Genomic DNA, 22,072 nt, shown 5'->3' with positions numbered 1-22,072 from the left:
CACCCTCTTCCCTCCCTCTTATCTTGGCACCTCCTGGATGCTGGGTCATCCCTGCATCTCTCCCACTGCCCTGGGTCAGAAGCACTGTCAAAAGACACAGCACATCCACAACATGGCTGCTTCATTAAATTGGCGACCCCAAATCTCTGTCCCCTTATGCAAAACAGGAGAAGACAGGGAGAAATCCCTTCGGGCTGCGTCAAATTATTTCTCATACATACTCCCTCACCCCCATTCCCCACCCATTCCACCTCATGCATCACAGCATCATCCATATACAACTATTCTCCATTCACCGCTGTCTTCTGTCCTCTTCCTTCCTTCCTCAACAGACATTCCCCTCTTTCCCAATGCCCCTTTTACCCCATCCATCCATCTCATTCTAGGTTAACCCCTCATATTCACTCCTTTCACATCTGCCTTCCACACCTCTTTAACTAGTCTTTCTTCACTCATTCTGTACATGGCTGTTCAATGTGTACATAGTTGGGGTGGTGTGGGAGGTAAAGACATTGTAATGGGCAGGGGACTTGAGATGTTTAAAGAAAATGGAGAAAAGTAGACAGTGAGCCAGTTGTTCTCTGATGATGGCACTGTGCTTGTGTCAGGGTCAGAGGGAGGATTATGGGAGTTAGTGACAGAGTTTGGGAAGGTATGTGACAGGAGAAAGTTGAAGGCAAATATGGGAAAAAGCAAGGTGATGAGATGTACAAAGGTAGAAGATGGTACTGAGTTGGAAGTAATTCTAGGAGGAGAGAGGCTGAAGAATGATATAGCTTTTGGTATTTGGGACCGCATGTGGCAGGAAAGGGAGGAGTGGTGGTGGAGGTAAATTGTAGATTTAGAGAAGCAAGTTAATGCCTTAGGAGATTATAAAGTGTCATGAGAAATAGGTAACTGGGAATGGATGCAAAGAGGAGACTATATGAAGGGGTGATTGTGCCAATGCCCTTGTGTGGGGCAGAGACTTGGAATTTAAGAGGGGCAGATAGGAAAAGTTTACATGTGTTTGAGATGAAAAGTCTGGGAAGTATGGTAAGGGTTACTAGGTTGGATTGAGTGAGAAACAAGGAGGTGAGGAGGAGAGTGGGAGTGGAAAAGGAGATGACAAACAGGGCTGATGAAAGATTGTTGGGATGATTTGGACACATGGAAAGAATGAGCGATGAAAGATTAGTAAAATATTAGAGGTATGGAAGGCAGAGATGGAGGGAATGAACTTGAGGGGACAACCAAGGATGAGATGGACGGATAGGGTGAAGGGAGTGTTGACCAAGAAAGGAATGTCTGTTCAGCAAGGAAGGAGATGGCAGGAAACAGAAATTAGTGGGGAGTAATTGTGTATAAATGACACTGTTATGCAAGGAAAAGAGGGGTGGGAGATGAGGGGTAGGAGGTGTTTATGTATGAATGATATTTTGACGCAGCCCAAAGTGATTTCTCCCCGTTTACTCTTTTTTTCTACATTAGGGGATGGACAGATTGTGAAGCGGCCTTGCTGTGGATGTACTGTGCCTTGCTACATTGCTTCTGACCCAGGGCAGTGGGCGGGATACAGGGATGACCACCCGTCATCCATGAGGAGCTAAGATGAGAGAGGGGAAAGGGTGGTGGATGGAAGTGGAATGGGTGGGAGTAGTTACATGCCTGTAATTTAGCTACCTCCCTTATAATGGGGGAAAAGCTCATGGTATATACATGCATACATACATATACCAAAGGCTTTTTCCCCATTACACGAGGGGTAGCCAAAAAGAAAAAGGCATAGAAATCACTCCCACCCATTTAATTTCCTATATATTCCACTCTCCTCCACCCTCCTCCCACCCTCCTATCTTGGCACCTCCTGGATGAAGTATCAGCTCTTGGTATATAGAGAGATAAATATAGACTTCAGATATCAAAGAATTTTATGGTGACAACTAAAATACAAAGAAATTAATAAAGGACAATATATAATAATAATATTACAATGCATTTATCTGGATGATCTGAACATATTGCATATCATGTGACAAAAATCAACACTACACAGAAAATTATTCCAAGTCTTACATTACAGTGTTTGATCAGGCAAAATATTCTAACTTTAGTGTACATATGAGTATTATGTTTTCTGGTGAGGAATATCTCAAGACAATAACAGCTTGTTTAATTTCTTTGTCTTACCAGATACTATTGAAAATTTGCAATCTCTACTTATGGTCTATTCATTTATCTTGATGTAGTTGATTATCAGCAAAAGATCTGTATATTTTCAGAATGACTACCTGATTCACTTACTTTGAGATTTGTTCTCCAAGATCATTGGTGCTGTTTACTGATGTACAACTAATACTATCTCCATCACTGGTTTTGTTGATGGTGCTGATTGATGATGAAGAAGACAATGTGTCCAAAGTTGTCTTTGCAGTCACTGCATCTGATGTGGTAGATGATGCTGGAGACATGGCTGATATAGTGCCAGACACAATAGAGGATGTAAGGAAGGAGGAGGAACTGTGCTTGTTGCTGTTACTGCTGCTTGGAGTACTAGTTAATTTGGCCTTCTCCAGCTTTTCTTCTTTCTTTCTAAGCTGCAGCAAACTCTGAACCTATGTAAAGGATGAATAAAAATAAGGGTAAGCTAAAATACAATATCAAATACAAAATAAAGAATATGCATATATAAAAGTTTACTTCCACAAAAAGTATATTTCTCTATAAGAAAGGGGATTTGTGATGTTAAACTGATGTTGTAATGAAAACAATTAACATCACAAATATTTACATACCATCCACCACATCAGCCCCAAGGCTATATCCCATCCTCTCAACTTGCTAACAAACCAAATAATGGCATGATCTGCACACAAATCACCCAATTTGTCTAAACATACATACATATATATATATTTATATATATATATATATATATATATATATTATATATATATATATATATATATATATATATACAATATACATATATATATATATATATATATTTATATACATATATATATATATATATATATATATATATATATATGGAATTTAACAACACCACAAGAGCTCATACAATCGAGAAATAGATAATAAGACAATACAAGAAACCAATACATATTCAAGGTATGCTTACTTTTTCATTCCACTCGTTAACTACTTGCACGATGAGTCTCCTGATGAGAATAACTTGATCAGCAATGGATGTCATTGCTGTCATCACCTCACTGACAGTTCCTGGAGTTGGAGGATGTAAACGGCGAGATTCAAGGGTGGGAGAAGTCAACTGGAGCTGAAAATGATCAAATATAAGATTTCTGTGATAGACTGATAACCACAGTAAAGTGCAGATATCTAGTAAAGAAGTCCATGAGGAGAGTGTATGTATATAGTACATGTCAATAAATGACAGCTATGAAATTGATACTCTTGATTCACAAAACAGTTGAGTCAATTATATATACATACATACATATACCAAAGGCTTTTTCCCCCTACATGGGGGGTAGCCACAAAGAAAAAGGCATAGAAACCACTCCCACCCATTCCATTTCCTATATATTCCACTCCCCTCCACCCTCCTCCCTCCCTCTTATCTTGGCACCTCCTGGATGAAGGGTCATCCCTGCATCCTGTCCACTGCCCTGGGTCAGAAGCAGTGTCGCAAGACACAGCACATCCACAGCAAGGCCGCTTCATAAATTCGGCGACCCCCCTCTCCGTCCCCTCATGCAGAAAAGGAGAAGACGGGGAGAAATCCCTTTGGGCTGCATCAATTTTTTTTCATACATACTTCCTCACCCCCCCACTCCCCCTCATGCATCATAGCATCATCCATACACAACCCCTCTCCATTCACCCCTATCTTCTGTCCTCTCCCGTCCTTCCTCCACAGACATTCCTCTCTTTTGTAATGCCCCTTTCACCCCATCCATCCATCTCATCCTAGGACGCCCCCTCATATTCACTCCTTCCACCTCTGCCTTCCATATTTCTTTTACTAATCTTTCTTCACTCATTCTTTCCATGTGTCCAAACCATCCTAATATCCTTTCATCAACCCTATCTCCCAGTTCCCTTTCCACCCCTGTTCTCCTGGTACTGGTTGGAAAACTCCTAGACCCTCTTATGCCTTTACTTTTTTTAGGTATGTCCCCTTTGGGGCTACAGGGAGAAGGATGTATAATCCTAATCCCAGTCTCATTTTTGTCGCTTGTTACAACTCAAGTGAGAAGACTTGGTGGCAGTATTCTTTCCTCCCACCACAGGGGGAAAAGGGAGAAAAAGCCATTGGTATATGTAATATTTATTTGACAATGTTGGTGTGTTTTTCTATCCAATCCTATGTCAAGCATTGTACTTAAATTATACCAACTTTTATATATTTTTTTTAACTTTGGGGATTTTAGAAAACCAGGGAATGTCTGTTGAGCAAGGAAGGGAGAAGGCAAGGAGTGAGTGGGGAATGGCTGCATATAGATGATATTTTGATGCAACCTGAAGGGATTTCTCACCATCTCACATTTCTATGTCTGTCAAGCAAGGAAGGGAGAGGGTGGGGGATGAGGGTTGTGTGTGGATGATATTTTGATGCAGCCCAAGAGAATTTCTCCCCATCTTCTATATTTTCCACATGAGAGCATGGAGTGATGGGGTCACCATTAACTGAAGCAGCTTTGCTGTGGATGTGCTGTGTCTTGCTGCATCACTTATGACCCAGGCAGTGAACAGGAGGCAGGGATGACCCTTCACCTACAAGGAGCTAAGATGAGAGGGAAACAAGGGTGGTGGACAGGAGTGGAATGAGTGGGAATGAGTGCATGCCTTTGACTTGTTTTTCCCTTGTAAAGAGGAAAAAAAACCTTGGTATACAGATAGTGAAATTAATTTTCATAATGCAACAAACTGCTATTAACATTACCTGTATATTTTCAATCATTTCTCTAAACTTGACTCTTTGTTCTTTTTGATGTTCTGATAATTCTGTAATGAAGGGTTTCCATCGACTCCCACACTCGGCTGACAGAGAGGCTATACGTTCTAATATTGTTGAAAACACAGAGTACCCCTGCAGAGGCAAAAAATGTAAACAACATTGGCTGCAAATATAGCAAACATCAATTATGGAAAATCACATGACTATAAATAGTGAAAATCTTACCTGGACTGCAACTTGTTTTATTTCTTCTACTACAGCAGACTGTGAGATAGGGGTCATTTCCAGCACAATGGCAGGAGGAGGTAAGGCAATCTCACGTAATGTAACACTATTGTACCTTTACAAAGAAAATATAAATCTATCAACATTCAATCTATATGATATTATTACAAATATCTCAAAAGTTCAGCAGTGGTAAATATAGGAGCATAGCTTCCTTTCCATATGTTACAACTGGGTAAATACAATTAGTTTTAATCTTAAGTGACCTAATTGGTCCTTGATATTTCATGCATGATAGGCAATAATATCAACTATTTCTAAAAGACTGAAACATTGCTAAATAAAGAATATACTTAACCATTTCAATTTCTTCATATGTTATCAATTAACTTACATGGTGTACTCAATACGGATTAAATATAGTGTAAACTATTTGCACTTCTCTTTCAGAAATATGCTTCTCAATTCTACAAAAACACTATCAAATAATCATTAGCAATACAAGATAATAAAAGAATATCACACATAGAATTCAAATGAACTTAATACAGTTATCTGGGAATGTTTTGAAAGAACTGAAAGTTACTATAAATGCAGTAGTCATGCAAATAAACATACTTAAATATTGCCACCAGATTCTTGAATCCAAAATACTGGAAGTGATCATGATGGAGAGAATGGTTGCAGGATGGAGCTCCTCGTCTGCACAATGAGAAGCCATGGAAACGTAGCTCTAAGTACTTTGCAAAGGATAATGACCACGTGTCATGTGACATTGGTACGACAGGAGACACCTGTGGATAGAAATTGGCATGTAATACAGTAACTTGAGAGTAAGAGAATGCATAAAGTGTTTGTGATAAGACAGGAGTGTGAAATATAATTTAGCACGATAAAGGTATTTTTTGGCCTTTCATAGTCTTGGAGAAGGCATATAATAGGATTGACAGAGAAGCTTTATGGAGTGTGTTAGTAGTATCTAGAGTAGGGGAGGAAGGCACTTGAAGACATTGAAAAGTTTTTACATAAGTAGCAGAGTAAGTGGGGGTTTCCAATTGAGGAAGTGAATGGTATGAGGTGGATGTGAGGCTACATCATGATTGCATGAATTTGCCATAGTTGTTTAGCATGACCAATGTTTCCTCTAATTGTTTGCTGTAAGCATTTACCTAGTTGTGTTTTACGGGACTAGAGCTATGCTCGTTTTGACCTGTTTTTGTATCTCTCCACATCCAGTTTGCTTTTGAATTTGCTTGTGTGCAAATTTTGCCTTCTCTGAAAAGTATGTGCACACCCAGGCAAGTCACCATCTGATCATTTAAGCAAATATGCACAATTTGTAAGTTTATACATGTTTTCAAACGATTTCTACACTCCAGCCAGGTGGCAAAGCAATTTCATTTGCAATGGAAGCACTAGAGTTGGAAAAGGAAAAAAAACAAAGCAATTATTGGTTTGACAGTTGGCAAGTTACCATATTTTTAGAGAATTTATAAGTTGATATTTGGGTGGAGCTTCTTTATTGAACGAATTTTAATATCATTTGAAAACCTTGTGTGCACACATTTTTTCTTTACGTGCACTAATTGTAAAACATATGTGTGTGTTTTGATGCACAACAAAATAGATTTTAGTAAACTCAGAAATTTCTTTCAAAAACCAAGTTGAGAAAACTTCTTTAATGAAGAAATACAGGTGGAAGAGAAATGGATGATATTAAAAGAAATCTACAATGAAGGAGTGGATAAATACATACCAAAACAAAAACAGGAAAAGGTCAACATTAAGTGCTGGTATAAGAAAAAATGTAGTGAGGTAGAAGATAAAAGAGACAGCTTGGAAAAGATAGAAAAAAATGGGAAAGTGGCAAATATATATCAAACTAAGAAATGAATATGTAAAAATATGCAGGGAAGAAAAAAGAAAATATAAAATAACATAATACAAATGTAAAGATCAACCTAAATCATTTCATAGATATGTAAATGGTAAACTAAAAAATAAACAGGAAATAGTAACACTACATCAAATCATAATCAAAGTGTTTGTGTTATTCATTTCTTCATATCTCAGTAACAAACCATAAAAGTCAAATGCCTATGGTCTTAGAAGATGGAAACTTTATTATACTTCCCTATGATGCAGACAGAAATGGCATACCTATCCAATGACAAAATGTATGAAATTATCAACAACATTAACTTTTTTCACAGCCAATGAAAACTTAAACATTTATGGCTATTGCAATGGTTTCTGTAAGCAAAATAAAATCACCTTGCAATAGCCAGAACAAATGTTAAAATTCTAAGTAGATGGATTAAAGTAACAAGTGGAGAGCCATCTGCATACTCACTTCTCTGCACACTCTGCACCAGCTCCACATGAGGATGGTTGAAACACTGGCCTCATCTAGTACAGTTTCCAATTTTCTTAAGAGCACTTCAACACAACCACTCTCATGGGCAAATTTCCGTACATGGTCCACCATAGCAACAGAACAATCACTTGATGGGCATGTGTATGTTGGACTGAAACAGTATCGCTCCAGAAATGCTCCAAGAGGAATATCATTCCTGCCATAGAAGTCCATAGTCAGCACCCTGTTGGCATAAGAGTTACACCAATATTTGTTTAATGGCAGTGTAGTACAGTACAGCTAGTGGGGGGGGGGGTCAAGAACAACAACAACAGCAATAATCACAAGAAGAAAGGATAATTATTTTAGGATTCTAACTTCAAACCCACCTTCAATGTATAAAAACTTATCTATACACATATATACAATTTTTACTTCTACCCTTCATCTTTACAATAGACTTCCACTTTCAAAGGCATTTTCTTTAAGACAAATGCAAGGCACAAAGAAATTACAAAAGCATTTTGTATTGTAAATGAATCACAAAAAAGGTTGCTCCATTTCATTCATAAACACTATATTTTTTTCTTCTTCTTTTTCTTTTTACAGGCATCCTTGTAACGGATCAATTGATTTCCTGCCAGTCTACTTTTCCATTGTCTATTTTCATTGAGTAATTGCCTTCAAACAAAATAACTACTGTATTACAGTTTACCATCCCTTTATATATGGTAGCATACCAGGAAGTGTTTGAAATAATTTTTAACAAAAAATAGCAGTAAATGTCACTAACCAAGGATTAACACAGAAGTGAGGGGGTGACTGGGGAGCCTGTGAATAACTCGAAAACAGAATGGAGAGGTGTTGATGGTTAAATGGGTGCAGGGCATCAACATTTCCATCCCGCAACAAGATTAAGCCAGCAGTATTACTGTTGTTCATCAAGTTGTCAGTGGAACTTCCTGTACAAGGAAATTATACTTATTAAGATGTGCCTCCCATTATTGGATTTCTGACCATACCCTTTACAATATATTAAATGGTAAATATGTAATACAAGTTTTCACTTCTTGGATTGTCATTTGGAACTACTGCAAAAAAAATAATAATTATAATAATAATTACATAGATTAGCATTAAAATACTTGTAATTACACTGTCTGGGGTATTGACTGTATGTTATCATGCAGTATAATTTGCACAGTAGCATACTCCACTCCCATTTACCACCACTCCCTCCCTCTTTTCTTGACTCCTCCTGGAGCCAAGAAAACTTATAGCACACTATATAGTGTACACTATATAGTACACTTATAATACACTATAAGAGTGTACTATGTAATTTTGAACTTGCATATCACTGGGTCTTAATAATGGGTTGTACAGTCACATTCTGCATGACATATACCATCAATGGAACCAAATTATTGTAACCATTACTAACCATCACCCACCACGCACGTGATCCACATGCTTGCAACATAGCGAGACTCCCCCTCTTGCTTACCTTGCATTTCCCACAACATACACCTAACGCAGCACATTTCAAGACTAAGATATAGATACCCAATGGCACCAGACTAACCTATTAAAAGTCCTTTTATTATAACTGCCCTAGTATATTACACATAAACTAATATGAATATAATATACTTAACAACATCCACCAACTATAGGACTAACCCACATATATAAACTAACCCTAATGCATAGAATAGCGAGACTAATGGCTTTGCTTACAGTAACCTACTAACAACCTATATAACCTATAACACCCATGTCACGTAATGAGAGCTAGGTAGGCAGAGATTATACATACATACATATACAAAAAGGCCCTTTCCCCTTTATAAGGGGGGTGGCTTATTCAAGACAAATCATAAATTTCAAATTATTAATCAAACTATGAACTTCAAAATATAAAGCAAGAATCTCTTCCCTAGATGGCAGGCACTTGTCTTTTTTTTCATTCTGGTTGCTGAAAAACAATTTTATTCATCTTAAAGGCACATCTTTTGTAATAAAGGGTTACTTTTTTACGAAAGTAGCAGTTGCCGACAAGACTGACAAGTTAAACACCATATGAGGATGGAGCCTTTATTTGTATGACGTTTTGTTTGTAATAAGCGAAACATCGTACAAATAAAGGCTCCGTCCTCATATGGTGTTTAACTCGTCAAAGCTGGCTATCCTGATTAACCCCTTCCACATTGGATGACACTATTCTTTTTACTCCAGCTGCCACATGGCTATTTCATTCCTATCCACAGAATCTACTCATGTGGACACAGAAGTAACAAAAGTACATACCTATATCATAGACTGTATTTTTCCACAATTTTAAAACTCCTCATAAATGTCTTTATGTAGTCCATAAAAGGAGGATGAATGCCAATCAGTATAGATTTCAGAAACCAAGCTCTGTTAAACTAATTTTTTTCAATTAATATATGACAACAATTTATAGAATAACTGAATAAAAAAGAATTACCTTGAGACCAATCATCTTGTCCATCCAGTTGTACCTCCATGTCTTCCTTAGATCTATCTTCACAGCAGATTTCCTTTTCACACTGGCAAATATTTCTATATTGTCCACCCCTTGCTCTGAAGTCGGCTAGTTTTGCCCTGAAGTCTTTATCTCTAGCATCTTTGGTAATCTTCATAACAATGAATTCATGAACTGGTCTGATTTCCACATTTTCATTTTCATCTCTTACTTCTTTGCCTTCTTTCTCTGAAAATCTTGGCCTTCGAACTGCTTTTTCTTTTTCAAGACAAGACGAAAAGTAAATCTTCTCTGAAAAATAACTTCGAAGATGACAATTACGCCCTACTTCTGTCTCCAAGTAAGGTACATTAAATCTCATATAAGGTGTGCAAGAGAGAATATTGTCATCAAGAGCTTTTCTGAATGTATTAGAAAATGGTAACTCAGCAACTGCCAAAGCTTTTGGAGGAGAATTCATTGGGTAACAGTCACTTGGTGAGGTTCCTGCATTTAAATAAGAATGCAAAGGATCACTAAAGTCACTTATTGTTTCAACTATTTTGTTTTTCTCATATTTTCCATCTGGAGGAAGCAAAAATTCCATGTTCTGGTACATTTTTACACTCTGGTTAGGATTCACATCACCATTGTTTTCTTTGGCATTCAGAACAGAAGAATCAGCAGAGTCAACTTCTTTCATTTCTTCACTTTCAGTTTCAATCTGCTCCTCGGTATCAACACCAGTTCCATCATTACAGGTACGTTCTTCAAATACTTGGTCATCCAACTCAAAACTTTCTGATGGCAAAGGAGGAATCAAGGCAAATTCATCCATAATATATGACCTCTCCAATCTCCAATTGTACACAGCATAGATCATAAAATACATTATCCTTTTTACTCGCTTTAGTTCAGCATTGCTGGCTCCACGCAATATGATTGTACACCCTAAGTGTGTGGCACATCCATCAAAAAACATTAGTGTTTTGCTCTTTGATTCCACTTGATAAGTCTTGAGGTAAAAATTGTGACACATTCCCAGTACTGGTCTTGTCAACTGGGCATCAATTGAGGAAACAATCTCTGCTTGAGTACATCTGGCCACTCGTTCCATTACTGCTGGTTTCATGTTCATGACCAGCACAATGTTATGAGCCTGGAAAAGAAAAATATATATAATTTCATGCACATGTATATACATCAAAATTATAACTAATTAGAATTGCATTTTTTCTACACTTGTTAGTGACTGAATTTAGGTTACTATATTCTCATACATGTTATAAAAAGCAACTAAATAAAGTAGAGTGTAGGGACCTTTTCTGTATTTTTCTCTACAAATAACAAGGAATGCTCTGACTAGGCCACCTGCCTTACAAGGGAAAAAAGGCCATTGGTATATGAATGGAGTGGACATGGAAATGAATTACTCAGTAAAGTAAGAAAATGTCAGGATGGAATGAAAATTTTTATGAGAAATAGGTATTTGGGGATGAAAGCAAGGAAGAGATTGTACCTATGGTGTTGTATGGAATAGCAGAGAGGAAGAGAAAGAGTGTTTCTTTAAGATGAAGTGTGTTTATTTTGGGACATATTTATCCACTCCTTCTTTATAGATTTTCATCAGAATCATCCATTTTTCTTCCATTTTGCAAGGGGAAAAGACCTTTTGGTGGATATAGTTTTACCATAAAGAATGTCAAAAACCCAAGCTTCAAAATCCATATGGGACTAGCTTCCTTGCCTCTCTCTAAAAGATAATTTCACACTGGTACACACTAAATAGAATTTAAAATTAAAAATACAGTATTCTTCATACCTGGAGAAATTCCCTTGCTAAGAATGCTATACTTTTCTCTACCAGAATGATACTTGGATTATAGGACACTATTTTAGCTACAACATTCTTGAGGTAGTCTGCTTCCTGAAATATAACAATAAATCTGATTAAGAAATAATAAAAGGTTCTCATCTTCAAGTTTTCTTTGGTGGATGAGGAGTAGGGTGGTGGTGGTGGGGGTGAGGGTTCACCATATATTGAAGCACTGGGCACTGCTCTAGAAGCCCTGTGCCTTATTACATTGCCTTCAACCCATCCAGTATGCTGGAGAACAAGATGACCGTTCATATAGGTGCTGAGATATAAGAGGCATTAAGTGGAAATTAACATTTATGAAGTGAAGTGTGTATTCATTCAGGTACCACTTTTATAAGGAATATAGAATGCAATATATATATATATATATATATATATATATATATATATATATATATATATATATATATATATATATATATATATATATATACACATACATATATACGTACATATACATATATATATATGTACATATAAATATATATATTATATATATATATATATATATATATATATATATATATATATATATATATATATATATATATATATATATATATATATATATATATACAGTCGTACCTCGGTACTCGACCGCCTCTATACTCGACCAAATCGGTGCTCGACCAAAAAATTCGAGTAGAAAATGCATCGGACCTCGAACAGATTTTCGGTACTCGACTAGCTCGAACAGCAGGTAAGCGTCAGTTCGACTCAGACCGCCAGCGGAGTAAGACGTACGCAGTTTGTTCGAGTATTTCTTCCCAGATTTAAACTTTTTCGTGTTGCTCTAGCCCTTAATAATGGGTCCAAAGAAAGACAGTGATAAGGGGAAAATTGGTTTCGGTGTTCGAACAAATCGGTGCTCGACCACCACCTCAGAACGGATTATGGTCGAGTACCGAGGTACGACTGTATGTATATATATATATACATATATATATGTACAACACTGAATGGATCCCAGTGAACAGAGTGAACAGATATACATTTTTATCAACCACAACACACTTTAATTCTAAGCCATCAACATCGGGAGACCTGTGGAGGCTAACATGCAGAAATTGAAACATGGTACAGCCAAGGACTCGAACCAGGGCTAGCACATGTCAAGTCTTGTAGTGACTTACCAACTGCATCATCAAGAGTGATATAAGTTGAGCACAGCTTTTCTTATATCTGTATGCTCGAGTTACATACACATACACGAAATTTTGCGTTCAACCCATCCCCACTATGATAGTACAATTGGTAAGTATACTAATGTGGGAAAGTATTTGTACAACACTGAATGGGTCCCAGTGAACAGATATACATATTTAGCAACCACAGCACATTTTAATTCTAAGCCATCAAAATCAGGAGACCCGTGGAGGCCAACATGCAGAAATTGAAACGTGGTATGGCCAAGGAATCGAACCAGGGCTAGCATATGACAAATGTTGTAGTGACTTACCAATTGCACCATCAAGAGAAATATAAGTTGAGTGCAACTTTTCTTATATATCTGTATGCTCGAGTTACATACACATACACGAAATTTTGCATTCAACCCATCTCCACTATGATAGTACAATTGGTAAGTATATGAACGCAGGAGAGTATTTGTACAACACTGATTGGGTCCCAGTGAACAGATTATATACATTTTTATCAACCACAACACATTTTAATTCTAAGCCATCAACATCTTCCACTCCACTACATGCTTACCTATCTTTTCACTTACTAGTATTGCCACCCCTTCTCTCACTCATCCTCTCTTCACTCCTGAGAACCTCCCAACTACACTCTCAAACTCACACTTGCCCCTCCCTTTCAACTTAGTTTCACTCAATGCCAACACATCCATCTTTCTTCTCATAAACATACTGCCTATCTATTCCCTTTTACTCTCATCTGTATCACATCCATGCACATTAAATAACCCAAACCTTAGGGTACTGGTTGGAAAATTCCTAGACCCTCTTATGCCTTTACTTTTTTTAGGAATGTCCTATTTGGGGCTACAGATAGCAGGATTCCTAGTCCTATCCCCATCCTGTTTTTTTGTTGCCTCATAGAACTCAAGTGAGAAGAATTGGTGGCAGAATTCTTTTCCCCCACCACAGGGTTAAGCAAAAAATGGAAATGAATATTCAGAGAAATGGTACAGGACAGTAACAAGGTGTGGGGGGACAGCATAACAGAAGGACAATCGCAGTATAATAAAAGTGTCATCATTTCTCTATGAACAGATTTCCTCTATCACAGACAAAATGATGTGTGGCTCTGGTCCATAGGGATGCCCCATATAGACCCTAAAGTATCAACTGCAAGCTACTTTGCCACAATAACATGCCAGATGGGGATATATACATATATATTCATATATAATTTTTTTTCCATTTTTAATGGTAAAACTGCTTATCATTCATTGGCATACATAGAAATTCATCAGGTCAAATCTAACCAATTTTCTTTATATTGCACTTTTTTAATACACATTCTACACTACATATCACCTCCTTCAGTCTGAATGGCTCTATATATAATATATACCAACTCAATTCCTAATTCAATGAAGAGTTTGCACATCTATGAGTAAATTGAAATAACATTACGGAAGAAATTGGATGAACTATTAGTTACAACTCCATCCACATATGAAAAAAATAAATGAATTGACAGTACCTGTAGTAATAAGTTGTCAAATGACAAGAGTTTTGTATCATTCCCTCGTTGGTAGTCAATAGTTGATGCTATGCAAAGAATCTGAGGATTTGTAAGGGGCACAGCCATTTGTTTATCTGTTACATTTTTGGTGCAAACAGCTCCATTTACAATCTCTGACTCAGTTCGACTACCACCTGGAACTTTCTTCACCTGTATATACCTGTAAATACAAACATAATTAATATTATTTGTGAAACCATACCCCAACTAATGCTGTATGAAAGGAACCAACAATTTTTATATAGACTACCTGCTAAAATAATAAACTTTCTGTATTCCACATGGATTGTCATGTTTATATATACATATACATAAACCAAAAGGTTTTTCTCCCTTACAAGCAGGTAGTTAAGTCAAAGCGTATACCCACTCCACACCCATCCAAAAGATGTTTGTTGTCCCTCCCCTCTTAGCACATTGTGGATGAAGGGTCATCACTGTCCCCCAACACACTGCTTGCATCAGAGTCATTGCAACAAGACACAGCACTTCCTCAAAGCTGGTTTACCCCCACTGTTTCATTTTATGGCAACCCTATTTCATTCACTCAAAAAATGTACAAAGCAGGAAAGAATACTATTCCTTTGGGCTACACCATTTCCTCATCCATTCATAACCACTCTTCATTCACCCCCCCCCCTTTTTTTTCAAATCTCTATTCCTTGCTCAATAAACTACACTTTTGCATCCAAAGCCCCTGCCCCTTCACTTCATTCATCCCCTTTTTTTTTCTTCACTCATTCTTTCGGTATGTCCAAACCATTTCAGCACTCCCTATCTATCTGTATATATACCAAAAGCTCTTCCCCCTTATAAGGGAGGTAGCCAAGTCAAAATACATGTACCCACTCCTAGCTCTTCCACCCCCGCTCTCAGCCTCACCTCCACATTTCTTTATTCTATCCATCCTTGCTACACCTACCATTTTTCTTAAACACTTCATCCCAAACATGTTTAGGCTCTTCCTTTCTGCCTCCTTCTAGTTCCATGTTTCCTCTACATACAGTGTTTAGGGCAATCACTCATATAACCATCAGTATTCATACCCAGACACTTATATCTCATAGCAGTTTTCATTCTCTCATGCAACTACTTGCTTCTTTTAGTTTCATAATTCACCTCCACATCCATTCCTCCATTCCCAGCCACATGCAGCCCCAAACACTTAAGAGCTCTGCACCAGTCTTTTATCATATAAATTCAGCTCTAAACCTCCATTACCATCTCTTTAAAATTACTGCATTTATACTTACCACCTTTTCCACTGTGTAGAGGTACTATAAATGCACTCCTCCAGTCCACCTTCCCTTCAGCACACATTAAACTATCTCACCAGCCATTCCACTGTAACTACTATATTACACATTCTCTACAACAACCATCTAACTCAAGTATTTTACCAGCTTTCATCTCTTTCATTACTCTTTGTATATCCTCTTCCTATAGTCTTTTCATTCTCCTCTCCCACCAAAATCATTTTCTTGGCATCTCCCATTGCCACAATCAAAGCCTCCCTATTCTCTACTTTCAACAACTCATTGAAATATAAGAACACATTTATTAATCATAATTGTTGCCTTAAGTTTCACTGACTGGAAACCCACAGCTCCACAGTAGCTGACAACAATCCTTAAGCCCTCCTATAGATTTCTCTGAGAGGAAACACTGGACTGCCAAATTGCATTAGTGTGCAACAGTAACTGTTTCTTTGATACTAGCTTATTGTAGTTTTAGGAGGGGAGCAGTTGCCAGTTCTCAGCTCTACAGATGTGAAAATGTGAAGTATATCCAGTCAAAACTGATGGTGAAATATCTTCAGGCCCTGTCAAGACAGAGCATCAGTCCCTCACAGCTGCACCATTGTGAGGATATTGATGAATTTTGAAGGCAGGCAGTAGGAAAATTATTCTCTCTGATATCCATTTTGCAACACTACAATAAGCACTATTGCTGATCCCCTCAAAACCTTGAAACCTCTAACCAAAGAAACTTACTGCCTTATATCCATGTCATCATCATCATTGCGTACATCTGGTCGAATAATTTCTGTAACAGTATGGATGATAGGCTGTATGACATCAGCCCAAGAAGGGGATAGGCCAGCAGAGTCCAACAGCTGTCGTAGGAGAGTACCCTCATGGGAGGACCACAGAGCACTGTCAAGAACCAAAATCATGAATATATATATATTTTTTTATTTAAGCAATATTTCAGGATTACTTTAATTTTGTTTTATAACAACAATACACTACAGAAGACTGCAAAACTAATCTTTGACACTTAGAATAAATGGAGTGATATTGAGATCAAATTCAAGAAAAAAAAATTGACAATTGCTCTTCCTCAAAAGCAAGTACTATGGTAATGCAAAAAACCTTAGAACACATACTTGAGCCTTTGTCGCATCAACACCTCTTGATCATCTGCGGACAGCTGGCTTTCCTGTTGCCACCCAGAAGATGGTGGATCATGTAAATTTCCCTCATGGCCTCGAAGTGCCTTGGAAAGGAAATTCTACTTTTATCACATTATCTTCCTTAAATGGGTGATAAATGGTTTTAAATTGTGTATGAAACAAGTATGATGCCAACCTCCCCTTTACAAGAGGTAGAGGGTCTTTGGGGACACCATGCAATGAATCAGTGGGGATAAACCAGCTCTAGCTGTTGGGTCCTACTGTGGAAATGCTGCATCTTGCTGCACTGCCTTTAACCCATACAGTGTGGTGGGAGACAGGGATAAACCTTCATCCACAAGAAGCAAAGATAGGAGAGACAACAAATGTCATTTGGATGGTTGTGAAATTGGTGTAGGATGGATGTATGTTTTGACTTGGCTACCCACCTTATAAGGGGAAAAATCTTCATATAAAACTTTTTCTCTTTATATATTCCACTCAGAAAATTTGTCAAAATTGGAAAAGGCTTATGCTTTAATTACCTTTAAGAGTTTAAGGAGTTTTCCAACCAGAACCCTAAGGTTTGGGTCTTTTAACCCCTTCCATACGGTGCCGCACACGTAGGCGGCATGGGGAGCGAGTGTATTCGCGAGGCTGCCATATCGGCGTCTTGATTATATTTATTGTAGTCGCCCCTCCATAATGACATTCTTTCTAATTCTTTTGTAATCGCATTTTCTATGGTTATCAAAATTCACGGGTGAAGAGAGAACGATCGATATAAGCGGTGACTATATTTTATGATGCGAGTATTATTACGACACGTCGTACGGCTGGCATTGGCTGCTGCCACCGAGATCTAAGTCCATGACGCCTACGTGTGCGGCACCGTATGGAAGGGGTTAATGTACATGGATGTCATATAGATGAGAGTAAATGGGAAGAGATAGGCAGTATGTTTGTGAGAAGAAAGATGGATGTGTTGCCACTGAGTGAAACTAAGTTGAAAGGGAGGGGCAAATTTGAGTTTGGGAATGTAGTTGGGAGGCTGTCAGGAGTGAAGAGAGGATGAGGGAGAGAAGGGTTGGCTATTCTAGTAAGTGAAGAGATAGGTAAACAAGTGGTGGAGTGGAAGGAGGTTTCTTCAAGGTTAATGTGGATGAAGGTGAAACTGGGAAGGGAGATGTGGGTCTTGTAAGTGCATATGGGCCTGGTAATGAAAAGAATGTAGTGGAAAGGGAGGCTTTTTGGATAGATTTAAATGAGTGCACAGAGGGATTTGGGAGAAATGTCAATGTAGTGTTATTGGGAGATCTTAATGCTAGGGTAGGAGATGAACCAATACATGGCATGGTAGGGAAGTGTGGAGTTCAAGGAAAAAATTGTAGTGGAGAGTTGATGCTGGAGATGTGTCTCAAAAGAGAGTTGAGGATAGCAAATAGAGTGTTTAGGAAGAAAGTCAACCATAAGTACACATGGAAGAGGGTGGTGGATGGAAGGGTGGCAGATAGAGTGTTAATGGACTATATAGTGGTAACCAGGAGAATAGTAGGAAGAGTTTTGGATGTATATGTTCTAAGGGGAGACAGTGGAGGAATATGAGATAATTTTTTGGTGGAAAATAAGATGAGAGTGGAGGATAGATGGAGAAAGAGGAAAGGACAGAAGGTAGGGAGGTGCTTAGAGTGAACTGCTTCAATGAGGAAAAAGTAGGAGTACAAGAAGATGCTGAGAGAGGAGTGGGAGGGAGTAAACCATCCCCATTCTTCCTCCACTCCTAGCTCTACTAGGAGTGGAGGAAGAATGGGGATGGTTCAAGGAGGGAGTCACAAGGTGTGTAAAGTTGGTGTGTGGAACAAGAAGGATGGGAGGAAATAGAAGGAAGGGTAGTAAGCAGTGGGATGAGAAAATGAAGAAGGTTGTGGAAGAGAAGAAGTGAGCATTCACAGATTGGTTACAAAATAGGATGAGAGAATCATATGAGAGATACAAAGAAATAAGAAGAGAAGTAAAGCATAAGATAAAGGAGACAAAGAGGAGAGCAGATGTGAAATGGGGTAAGAGTATGACAGAAATTTTTGAAAGTAATAAAAACAGGTTTTGGAAAGAAATTAAGAGTGGAAGAGGAGGCAAACCAAGTAGAGAAAAAAAGGTAAAAGGTGGAGATGGAGAGATGATAATGGAAGAAACAGCAGTAAGAAGATGGGCAGAGTATTTTAGAGAGTTACTAAATGTGAAGGAGGATAGGGAGAGAAAGGTATTTACTGTGGGAAGCACTAAGAAAATGACAATGATGAGTGAGAAAAATGGAGGTGAAATAAAGAAGATGAGGTGAAAGCAGTGTTGTTAAAATGATGAGAGCAGTGTCAAAAAAAGGGAGGTACAGTGATGGTGGACTGGCTGGTGAGGTTATTCAATGTTTGTTTAAAAGTGGGTAGAGTACCAGAGGACTGGAGGAGTGCCTGTATGGTTCCACTTTACAGGGGAACAGGGGATAAGTGTGAGTGTAGTAGTTTCAGAAGGATCAGTTTGTTGAGTGAAGTTGGGAAGGCTATTGGGAGGGTTTTAATTGAGAGGATTAGGAGAGGAAGAGAGGGAGTAATTGGTGAGGAACATTGTGGGTTTAGGACAGGTAGGGGTTGCATGGATCAGATTTTGGTGGTAAGGCAGATATGTGAGAAAGCTATAGGAAAAGGTAAAGATTTTTTGGGGCCTTTATGGATTTGTAAAAATTTTTATGACAGGGTAGACAGGAAGGCACTGTGGGAGGTACTACAGATATATGAGACAGGAGGAAAGCTGTAAAGAGCAATCAAAAGTTTTTACAAGAGTAAAAGAGCCTGTGTTAGAATAAGAAATGGAAAGAGTGAGTAGTTTGAGGGAAAGGTGGAACTTCACCAGGGATGTGTTATGTCACCCTGGTTATTCAATTTATACATGGATGGGATGGTGTGAGAGGTAAACACCAGGGTAATGGGTTGAGGATTGGAGATGGTTAAGGAAAATGGAGGAAAGTAGGAGATAAGCTAGTTGTTGTTTGCTGACAACACTGTGCTTGTGGCAGGATAAGAGGAGGGATTAAAGAAGTTAGCGACAGAGTTTTGGAAGATGTGCAAAAGAAGAAAGTTAAAGATAAATGTGGGCAAAAGTAAGGTGAGGAGATATACAAGGAAAGAATCTGGCAGCAAACTGGAGGTCAGTATTAAGGGAGAGTGACTGGAGGAAGTGGACAGTTTTAGATACTTGGGAGCAAATGTGGCAGGAAAGGGAGGAGTGGAGGTGGAGGTAGAATGTAGATTGAGAGAAGCAAGTACAGTGAGACCTATCATTAACGGACATTAATCAGCTGTGTTTGCAATGTTTTTGCTGTGTTTTTGGTGCTGATGTTTAGTGTGTGCAATTACTATGCCACCCAAGAACCACACCAAAACACCGAAAACACAGCGAAAACACCGCAAACACAGCTAATTAATGTCCGTTCATGAAAGGTCTCACTGTAAATGCCTTGGGGGATAAAAAAAAAAGTGTAATGAGAAATAGACATTTAAGAATGGATGCTAAGAAGAGATTGTAGGAAGAAGTGACTGTGCCAAAAGTACTGTATGGGGCAGAAATATGGAACATAAGAGAGGAAGAGAGAGGAAGAGTTTGAATGTGTGCGAGATGAGGTACCTGAGAAGTATGATAAGGGTTACTAGGCTGAATACAGTGAGAAACAAGGAGGTAAGGAAGAGAGCAGGGGTGGAAAGGGAGTTGGGAGATAGGGTTGATGAAAGAGTATTGGGATGGTTTGGACACATGGAAAGAATGAGTGAAGAAAGATTAGTGAAAAAGGTTTGGAAGGCAGAGGTGGAAGGAGTGAACATGAGGAGGCAGCCAAGGATGAGATGGGTGGATGGGGTAAAAGGGGCATTGGGAAAGAGGGGAATGTCTGTTGAGGAAGGGAGAACACAGAAGATATGGGCGAATGGAAAATGGTTGCATATGGATAATACTGTGATGCATGGAAGAGAGTGGGGTGGGGATGGGGTGAGGGAGTATGTGTGAAAAATATTTTGATGCAACCTGAAGGTATTTCTCCCCATCTCTTTTTCTGCATGAGGGGATGGAGAGGGGTGGGTGGGTTGCTGATTAAATGAATCAGCCTTGCTGTGGATGTGCTGTGTCTTGTTACACTGCTTCTGACCCAGGGCAGTGGGCAAGATACAGGGATGACCCGTCATCCAGGAGGAGCCAAGATAAGAGGGATGGGGTGAATGGAAATGGAGTACGTGGGGATGGAATGGGTGGAAGTGGGTTTTATGCCTTTGTTTTTTTGGTATCGTTCTTGTAATAGGGAAATTGCCATTGGTATACATATGTACCTTTAAGACTTCTTCAGTCATGAGAGGGCCTGTCCAGGCAGATGAAGTACCATCTACTGTAGTCCCTTGTGTAAGCTGAGCTGTAGCACTCAAGGCAGCTGATACTGTAGTAGAGAAATTATCACCACTAGGAGGACTTTCTCGGGACCAATCGGTATTTCGGGTTTTGGAATCCACAGTATTCTTTGGCCTGAAAACAAAAAGATTACATTTCAGATGCTTTATATTTCTACAATTAAACAATCAAGAAGAATATACGGTAATCCAGCCATTATACTTTGTTTTTTCCAATGGGTCAGAGAAAAAATAAACTAACTTTGAGCTAACAACACCAGAACTGTTGCTATAAAATGAGTACAACATTCATAACAAGGACATATTACATTAAGTTTCCAAGCTTCAAAAATGCCTTTGTAAGAAGGCACCAACCAAGCCCTCTTCAAGGGAGGTAGTTTCATGGCATTAAACAGAATCAACTTTTATCAGACTCACTAAAACAGAAAATAGCTAAGAGAAGTAATGAAAATTTGATAAAAAAAAAAGTAAAATAACAAACAGTATAACCTTCTAGTTTTCATGTTATTTATCTAAGCAATAACCACTAAGGAGAAGAAGGACCAGAGAGTAGTGAGGTAATACTGTCATGAAGCAGTGTTCTCTAAATTTCCAAAATTTCTTTATCTCCACATTGGTGTTAACACTTTAAAAGAGGATTCATACATA

General features: G+C 38.4%; 1 protein-coding gene across 8 annotated transcripts in view; it reads right to left on the bottom strand.

Annotated features, from left to right (window-relative positions):
* Window positions 1–22,072, bottom strand: part of fab1 (1-phosphatidylinositol 3-phosphate 5-kinase fab1) — an 89,537-nt gene that overhangs the window by 26,049 nt on the left and 41,416 nt on the right. For all 8 annotated transcript variants that reach the window (XM_076186319.1, XM_076186321.1, XM_076186317.1 and 5 more), the window contains 13 exons: window positions 21,350–21,539; window positions 16,977–17,086; window positions 16,582–16,743; window positions 14,546–14,747; window positions 11,813–11,917; window positions 9,994–11,149; window positions 8,296–8,464; window positions 7,500–7,746; window positions 5,765–5,940; window positions 5,147–5,261; window positions 4,907–5,053; window positions 3,122–3,277; window positions 2,284–2,594 (listed from right to left, as the gene is read on the bottom strand). In XM_076186319.1, coding sequence (XP_076042434.1) covers window positions 2,284–2,594; window positions 3,122–3,277; window positions 4,907–5,053; window positions 5,147–5,261; window positions 5,765–5,940; window positions 7,500–7,746; window positions 8,296–8,464; window positions 9,994–11,149; window positions 11,813–11,917; window positions 14,546–14,747; window positions 16,582–16,743; window positions 16,977–17,086; window positions 21,350–21,539 — 3,246 coding nt within the window. The remainder of the gene's footprint in view (window positions 1–2,283; window positions 2,595–3,121; window positions 3,278–4,906; window positions 5,054–5,146; window positions 5,262–5,764; window positions 5,941–7,499; window positions 7,747–8,295; window positions 8,465–9,993; window positions 11,150–11,812; window positions 11,918–14,545; window positions 14,748–16,581; window positions 16,744–16,976; window positions 17,087–21,349; window positions 21,540–22,072) is intronic.

Source organism: Oratosquilla oratoria, chromosome 6 (assembly GCF_046742065.1).
Source record: "Oratosquilla oratoria isolate Oo_2021 chromosome 6, ASM4674206v1, whole genome shotgun sequence".
In the NCBI taxonomy this organism is placed as follows: Eukaryota; Metazoa; Arthropoda; class Malacostraca; order Stomatopoda; family Squillidae; genus Oratosquilla; species Oratosquilla oratoria.
This window is presented reverse-complemented; position numbering and strand designations above follow the sequence as displayed.